The sequence below is a fragment of the Calidris pugnax genome, unplaced genomic scaffold (assembly GCF_001431845.1).
Source record: "Calidris pugnax isolate Ruff unplaced genomic scaffold, ASM143184v1 scaffold593, whole genome shotgun sequence".
Classification (NCBI taxonomy): Eukaryota; Metazoa; Chordata; class Aves; order Charadriiformes; family Scolopacidae; genus Calidris; species Calidris pugnax.
Genome location: NW_015092181.1, coordinates 430,918 through 440,080, shown reverse-complemented (window position 1 = coordinate 440,080; position 9,163 = coordinate 430,918). Strand labels below are relative to the sequence as shown.

At 42.2% G+C, this 9,163-nt stretch overlaps 1 protein-coding gene across 1 annotated transcript; it reads right to left on the bottom strand.

Moving 5' to 3' along the window:
- Positions 1-7,330: 7,330 nt before the first annotated feature.
- KCNJ11 (potassium channel, inwardly rectifying subfamily J, member 11) lies at positions 7,331-9,159 on the bottom strand (the record flags this gene model as incomplete). Its single annotated transcript, XM_014962248.1, has 1 exon — positions 7,331-9,159. A coding segment is annotated over one exon (1,119 nt), but the record flags the coding sequence as incomplete, so codon positions are not given.
- Between the last annotated feature and the right edge of the window lie 4 nt (positions 9,160-9,163).

The window sequence follows — 9,163 nt, the reverse complement described above, 5'->3', positions numbered from 1 at the left end:
AACATGGGACAGTTTCATATTAAGCCTGCCTAAGGCCAAGTCCAAACAAGGGGAATAAGGAGGAAGGGAGTCTTATATTTCTACTTGTCTCCAGGTAGTTATTTAGTCTTATGGGACACCAGTGAATTGTGAAAATTACAGTTTTAATAGTAAACCACAAACCACTTAGCCATCATGACACATTTATGGAGTGGCTTTGGTGGCAATATCTTTTCAGAGAGAAGAGGATAAAGGTAAAATCAAAGATTCTGTCCATCTAGCCAAGAAGCAATTACTACTTTGAAGGTAAAATGCATTACTGCACATCCAAAGGCAAGCATCGATGTGACTCTTCAGTGCTGTGCACACGGAAGGAACAGAAACTGAGTGAGTTTTGTTACCTGGTTTGAGGGACTATTACCAGTGGAAGAAGAAAACAAGGACTATGAGAATGGATCTGGTTTCATCTCGTGTATAACTTGCAACACAGAAAAGCAGAGCGAAGAATATAGGATCAGATATGGGGTTTCTACTGAAGATGAAACTTTTGAGGAAACCTACATTTTAAAACTTGATTGAACTCCACTAAACAAAGGAAACATTCTCTTTAGTGAGGGCAAATCTGCACGTAACATTACAAACACTTGTGATACCACTGAAATATCTTGAACAGTAGTACTGTTATTTAAGAGTTGTGACCTGAGGTCACAGAGCTATGGCATGCTGTGGAACTTTTTATTTTATTTTCTCAAAAATATGTTCTAGAATACAACAGAAGTTATATACTTTTCAGGCCATGTACAGTAATGAGCAAAATAAGTGGGGAAAAAAAATCCAATGAAGGAATATCCACTTTGCCACAATTAAAAAAAGGAAATATGAAAAAACAACTTTTCAAACTCAATGATCAAATATCACTACCAAATATGTCCATTTAATAAACCAAGTAGATTTTAAGTGTAAAGATCTCAGCTATGGATGTCCAAACAACACTTAATAGAAGAAAATCTGAGTAAATAATGGCTGCTTCCAACCGAGACATTTCTAAAGATCGATACTACCTTTAGAAAAATATCTGTTTATTGCCTGTAATTCTAGATAAATTCTCAGTAAGCATGAACTTTCTCTATGGTTGGTGAAGCCAGCCATTAGCTCCTTCAAATCAAGCCACCCTCGCGTATTCAGTGAGCAGCACACACACGAAGGGCTAGCTGTCTTCTAAAACATCACTGGGGATGGCCAGATAGGGTAGTTTCTTTACCCTCAGCGTCCAAATTTACCATCATTTTATGTAAGGAAGCTGTTCTCTTGGCCCTCTGCTCCAACAAAATCCATACGTTTTGCAAGAACACCCCAATCTTTCTGCTCATCTCACTGCTCTTCTTTCCCACCTGTCCCATGAAAGAAACATTATCTTGCCAACTCTTTTTTCCTCAAGTTTTAAAGCTAAAGCTAAAGTAGAGTTAACAACACTGGAAAAACACACCTGGGGCAAAAGGCAGGGTGTGGGAAATACTGTCCCCATTACTTACTGCACTCACCAGGAGACAGCAAGATCTTAGAACCATAGAATCATTTAGGTTGGAAAGGTCCTTTAAGATCATCCAGTCCAACCACAAACCTAACACTGCCAAGTCCACCACGAAACCATGCCCTTAAGTGCCACGTTTACAGGTCTTTTAAATACCTCCAGGAACGGTGACTCAACCGCTTCCCTGGGCAGCCTATTCCAATGCTCAACAACCCTTTCAGGGAATAAATTTTTCCTAATATGCAATCTAAACCTCTTCTGGTGCAACTTGAGGCCATTTCCTCTCATACTATCACTTCTTACTTGGGAAAAAGAGACCAATACACTCCTCACTACAACCTCCTTTCAGGTAGTTGACAAACAGGGCAAGCTGGTATCAGACCACAACATAAACATTCAAGTGCTTCAGCATATAAGATTACACAATATGCAAAAGGGCCACATTCTCTCATATTAGACAAAAGGAAATAAAAGATCTTTACACACAAGGCACAAGAAGATGTTCCCAGGAGATAGTGAAGTAGAAGGAGGCTTTTAACACAAAACACGAAGAACAGCATTGCTGTTACAGCCAAGGCACCATCAGGGACTATTTGAGTCAGCTGCCTACCCCATTAACTTAATAGTGCCCAACCCCAAGAAGGAAATCCTGGTGCTAATGAACTCCCTGGCAAGCTCTCTTGGATTTAAAGAGCCGGGATTTAACATGGGGGCCTGATTTGAAGCTCCCTAAAGTCAAGAGCTGTACCTGCTGGCATTGATGCTATCAATCTCAGTGCCTCAGCTCTGCTCAGGAATAACATTATTATGATTACAACAATAACAAAGCTATTTATACTCTGTGCCTGCCCTTTCTTGTGCAGAGAAAACGTAAATGCAAAAAAATAAGCAGGTATTTGCCATTTAAAATAGCAAATGAACAAGGAACAGCCAGGGAAAGGGGTGTCTCCCACCTCCTGCCATAGCACGTGGCAGCCCTGCTCCCAGCTCAGGGCCTCACCACCCTCACGGCAGCATGGGCCGAGAGACGGATGGGACGCTCCATGCCTCCTGCCAGGGTAGGCCGCAGCTCCTGTGAGGGGAGGAAAGAGGAGACATGTTCTCTGTGAGGTCACTGTCACGCGGGTTGAGATGGGATTGATTGCTCAGCTTTGCAGTAAAGCAGCTGGTTAAGATACCTCTCCTAAACTTGCCATCTGTCAGGCACAGAGGCTGACAGGGGCAAGTGGCAAAGAGGGGCTGCAGGTTTTGATTTTTGAAAATTACTTTTAAACTGAGTCATTCGCCTGTGATGATTCTTTAAAGCCCAATTATGTATTAAAATAGGGGTGTGAGCCAGAAAAACATGAAGCATATCGTCCTCTGTAGGCAACCAGCAGTGCTAAGAGCAGGATGGAGGCAGCAGTATCTGCAGCCTCTCAGGAATGTCTTCTGCTCTTTTAATAGTTCTCCTTGGGGGGGTGTGGAGATTTGTATCACGTATCTTTCTCCTTTGCTGAATCAAAAATAGTACACTGAGTCATTTGTTAGAGGCAGTTAGACAGTCACCAGCCACATTGAGCACACGTCCCACCGCCTGCTCAGGTCCATCTTACCCAAAGCCTCCTTCACACAAGGGGCTTCTCACCTCAAACAGCAACCTTGCTTGAGTATGGTCTGTAGTGCTGATTAAATCCCTCATTCTGCTGCAGCACATGCTCTCATTAGGTTGGCAGATTAAATTCTTTGATCCAAAAATCCACTGAAATGGGTGGTAATTTTTCTACTGCCTTTCCAGGGCAGTTGGAGTTTGAGATATCCACCTTGGAACAGGGTGGCTGGCCCTGAATGAATGCAGAACCACACAGGGAAATGCACTGAAAAAAGCATTGATCTTGCCCATTTGTAGTGGCAGTGCCAGTACGACTTTGAGCATGGGGACAAAGAAAGGTGTAACCAGGAAGTCTAAAATATAGTGGTTTTGAACCTTCTTCTCTTCTTCCCCAACCCAAACCCAAAGAGCTAAACTACTTTCTCTTCCACAGGGACCTGCAAAATTAACAACAAAGAATGATCTATGGTAGTTTCCTAGGAATAGATATTTCCATCCTTTGTACAAGGAACCACCGTGAAAGTTGCAAGCTTGGCAATTTCATAGAGGTTTTTGTTTTTCTAATATTTATTTTATTTTTGTATTTTGTTTCCTGTAGCACTCCAGTGCTTTATCCCAAATCAAAACAATCTGTGCTGGTAGATCTACAATGATTACCTTCAGGTGTGACCAATGTACAAAGAAAGAGTGGAAGAGGAAGGTAAACATGAGGAAGCAAATTCAGTTTTCAAAGAACCATCAATTATTCATTAGTTTGTTACTATTAACTATTAATAAAAAACTAAACACAAGAACCAGTCACCACAAAGCCCTCGTAACAGTGATTCCAACAGGGCTCTGTTGTGACTTGTACCTTGCCCAACACGCAGCACTATTTACCCACTGGATTGAGCAATGCTGATCATGCCCAGCCTACAGTCTCGTCTTACAGGGCAGACTGAATTTTGACATTGACCCCGTCGCTAATCTGTGCTAGCATGTAAGCCCTGGCCTTGTTAAACACTTTTATATCAGCCTCTCATCTGTTTTTTAGGTTCTAATATGATCATATTAGAAACTCTCATCTCAGCATTGTCACACCTTTGCTGCTATGAAGGGCTTAAAAAGAAAATAGTTTATTACTTCCAAGACATTGTCTTCCCACTGTGTCACTTGTGGATTTAAAGCATTTTTATTTTGTGACCCTGACCCTCTTTTGCCTTAATATGCAGCTTCTTGACTTCACTTCTGGTTTGTATCTATTTTACAGAGAGATGTTCCTACTGAAGTACACTGCTATAATATTATACTTATCATGTGCCTTGGGGGATAAAGACACAAAGTCAGACCTTGTTGTACTCTGATTTTGTATACGTATGTCACTTGATTTCATTAGGAAACGCAACATGAAACTGGTAGGCCCAGTGGCTATGTATTCACCAGTGGTCACCAAGCATTTCAAAACTATGGCATATAACATAAATGTTATACATTCTCTTTTTCTGATTAATAAGCTCTGTAATCCTTCTGTCCATCCAAACAGTTTAACAAACTCCAATTCGAACACACTAAACAGCGTGGACAATGAGCATAAAATGACAATGCTCTCCAGCCTCTGAAACACATGAGAGGCAATTTCCAAGGACATGGTTTCACCACACCCTAAATTCAGGGATGGCTTGCTACAAAACCTGTAGCTTCCCACTTCTTCTGTCTACATCCTTTCCTCGGTCAGGGCAAGCCCCAAGCGTGTAGCCCCCAGGTTCCCTCCTGCTGGTTTCTGTGCAGAGGTAGCAGTGGTGGGAGCCGCAGGACATTCCCCCAGCTGCTCAGCAGGATCCCAACTGAGACACCATGTACCAAAAAGCAGACAGAGGCTGAGGGAGGAAGTTCAAAAGCTCACTCACTTTGGACTTTAACTATGGAAAATGCAGCATTAGCTCACTGCTAAGAATGAGGACTTTTCGATGTCAAATCATAGCACTGATGGCTTCTTCAGGACTTTCCTACAGAGAATGGTGGGGGGTCAGCATAAGTACAACTTTAAAAAAAATGTCATATATTTGTGTCCCCAAATACTTTGTAAATGACAAAATGAAAGGATCCTCAAAAGAAGTAATATCCCTAGTACAAAATAAATACACGTTTTTTCCTTGCTCTGCCCCTGAAATGCTTCTGAATATTTTAAATGGTGAAAGAACAGAAGAATTTAAACTTACAAGAATCCTGACGTTCAAAATCACCAACACTGATTGAAATAATTTGCTATGGTGATTTTAATAGTACAAATCCTGCCTTCCTCATAATATTGTGCCTATTTATTGCAAGATTTCAGAAAATTAGGCAGATTCTTGTAAAAGAAGCAACATATACAGTGGTCCTGAAAGTAGCCAAGTGCATGCAAACTGTTTCCTCCCATCTTTCCCCTCCCATCTCACAGTGAACAAAGAGAATTTTCTACCTCTCTGTAGCACAGATTTCCCTGAGGGAAAAAGAGGCTTGCATCAGTTCCTGAAAATAGTTGCATGGTAGTGCTGCTGAAATTGCTTCACATTTAGGTCAAATCTTGACAAGAGCTTTAAAATGCTACTAGAGCTGACAAGGTTTTATGCGAGAACCTTAAGGTGTATCTTACACATTCAAATAAGGCACTAAAGAGACCATGGAGAAGCCAACAACTTCAAGTCACTGGAAAGCTAACTCCAATATTTTATCTATGACTCTTGTAAGGATAGAGCAGTGATACCGTGACAAACGATAAAGAACAAAGAAATCTGAAAGGAACAAAGGTGTGTAGGAAATGCAAACAGCTCTACTGTAAGTACCCCCCAAAGGGGATGGAACAGAGGCAGTAAAAGGCAAAGCTGGAAAACAATGTGACTAGACTCAGTCTTACAGAAGAAATTTAATCATCAAAAGCATTTAATCATTCTCTATTTTAAGAAGTAGGATTTTTTATGATTACAAATGTAAATATGCCTTTCCAAATTTTCTTTGCTGACTACTTGTTAATGCTAATTTCACTGCCTTTGATTGTGGAACACAGACCACATTTTTAGAGCTGTACACTGAATAGTATTGGTGTATTGGGAATTCAAAAAATTAACAGGCATTTATTCTCTTAACTGGCAGTCCGATAATGCTGATACAGGTCTTCATAAAACTGAAACACATAAATATTAAAGATATAACTACTATTTTATCATTTTCAAACAGCATTTGATTTTACCCAAATACTATTTCATGCTATTGTAGGTACCTGAAAATATTCAGTGGTCAGTATGGAAGCTTTGTCACACTTTTGAGTTAGTTTGTCATCCTGTTACACTGACAAGGCATCAAAAATTTGCCATATTGTTGCCAACACAAACGATTTCAGGTGTCTGTCGTGAACTCTGTAATACACATGAACTTGATACTACAAGCTCCTTGAATAACGGGGTTTGACAGTAACAGTGGTGCCTGTCTGCACAGCTTGTGCAACTAGATGTTGGTTTGGTAATGCTTACGTAGGTTTGATTTGGACAACATTACCTTTTTTTTTCACTTGAGTGGCAGTTTGCCCTGTTAATAGCACATTGTAGTTAATACTGCTGCTATCTCCTAATAACCTTGCATAGAAATGAAATTGCTGCTGTAACTAAAATCCCCAGATAAAGTATTTGCAGGAGTGTGCTAAGGAGAATTGCTCCTATTGTCGCAGTGGAACAGAGGAGATGAACATGGCTCCTTCACGCTTGCTGGTAAATGCCAGATCTTGAATTCAGCTTAAAGCCACGGCAGGGACTGACTGTGTAGGGAGGTCAGGATGTAAATGGGAGGGGAATCGTTTCCTCAGCAGGAGTGTGTTTTGTGACACAGCATCCCATAAGTGACCACACTGTCTTACATATCCCTCCTTCCCCTAAGCACAAAGACCTCGGCTTATTTTACAAAAAGGGAAAGGAGTGAAAGGTTTTGCCTGCTGCATGCAGATATAATTTCAGCACTCAGCATTGCCCTTTCCTTTAAAATATCTAATTCTATTTATATTCCCTGATTATCTATCAGAATTCACACTGACTGAAGGGAGAGATTAATTTTTTTCACTGGACATCCTATTGCCATGTGTGGGCTGTGTGTGGGCTTCTCTTCCTTTAGAAATTAGAATACAGAATTTTTCCTATTTATAGTTACTTTCAGCTGTATACTATCCGCTACTCTTTTTAAAGGCAAACCATTGCTTAATATCAGAGATGTACAGTCCAAAAAACATTCCTGAATGTTTTATTTCAGAAGTGTAAAGGGTTTTAAAATAAACAAAAGTAAATATTCAAATGCATTTCATATTGTATGTGGTAGGAGTGGCTCCATACAATACAATATGGATGAAACAAATCTGGCAGTTAATTTCTATCAAATATAGAGTATAATATACTCTGTATATATAGAGTATAGTACATAGACACTTCCAGATTTGGTCTTGGGTCATACATAACATTGCCTGACTTTTTTGTTATCATTTAAATCCAGCCTACTTTATTAATAATTAATATTTTATTTTGCTATATTGATTGTTCAAGTTAGAAAAAACCAGTTAAAACCTACTGACTTTAGGGCACTGCAAGACCTTAAGTACTGCAATCTCTGAGGATAAATATATATTTTTTTTTTGAGAAAATGTCATTACCTGCAGATGAATCAATGCAAAAAAATCGTGCAATTAAATAGGACAGTCTGAATTGAAATTTAAAGCTGCAGACCGTATTTTCCTACTCCCAGTGTTGCTTGAAATCTCTCACACGGTTAAAAAAATATAATTAGCTTTAGATTTATCCCACAATAAATAACACCAGAACATACCTTGTGCTACCAACCTGAATTTAAAAAAAAAAAGTAAGAGGCCACCTCAGTGTTTTGAGTTTATGAGATCTTTCAGACATTAAAGTCCTAACAGAGTTTCCCAGTCAGTCAAAAGGCATCAGGAAGGCTCATCGTTTATGGTAAACTTGGGCTTTAGCTTGACAGACCTCTTCCTTATTGTGCCTTTAGGGGACAATGGCATGGTGTCCATAATGCTCTTGTCCTCCTCCAGCTGCCTGGCAGTGCAGGAAGGGGTGGGCACTTTCACCGTGTTGCCAAATTTAGAGTAGTCCACAGAGTATCGCCCATCTTCCTCTGCCACGATGGGCACAAACCTTTGGCCCCAGAGGATTTCATCTGCCAGGTAAGAGGTTCTGGCTTGAGTGGTGATGCCAGTGGTCTCCACCACCCCTTCCAAGATGACAATGATCTCCAGGTCCTCATGGTGGTGAAGGTTCAGGGGGGAGATGTCGTAGAGGGGGCTGTTCTTGTCTATCACGTGGTAGATGATGAGTGGGGAGACAAGGAAGATGCTGTTGCCCCCCACAGGGTTCTCCATCTGGATGTCAATCTGGTTGAGGGGCACCACCTCCCCCTCCAGGCTGGCGGTCTTCTTCACCACCTGCATGCGGATGGTGGCGCTGATGATCATGCTCTTCCGGAGGTCACCCACCCGCAGCATGAAGCAGAGCTTGCCCTCCCGCAGGGCAATGACCGCGTGCTTGCTGAAGATGAGGGTTTCGGCCCGGCGGTGGGCCTGCGAAGTCTTCATGAAGATGCAGCCCAGCATGATGGCGTTGATCACCAGCCCCACAATGTTCTGCACGATCAGCACCAGGATGGCAGCCGGACACTCCTCCGTCACCATGCGTCCCCCGAAGCCAATTGTCACCTGCACCTCGATGGAGAAGAGGAAGGCGGAGGTGAAGGAGTGGATGCTGGTCACGCAGGGCACAAAGGTGTCGGGGTCCCCCGCCGCCTCCTCTGCGGGGCCGCGCTGCAGCCGGGTGCTGTGGTCCAGGTCTCCGTGGGCGAAGGCGATGAGCCACCAAACCATGCCGAAGAGCAGCCAGCTGCAGAGGAAGGACATGGTGAAGATGAGCAGCGTGTGGGGCCACTTGAGGTCCACCAGGGTAGTGAAGACATCCTGGAGGAAGCGTCCCTGCTCCCGGATATTTTTATGGGCCACGTTGCAGGCACCGTTCTTGCCCACGAAGCGCGCCCGCCGCTCCCGCGCGCGG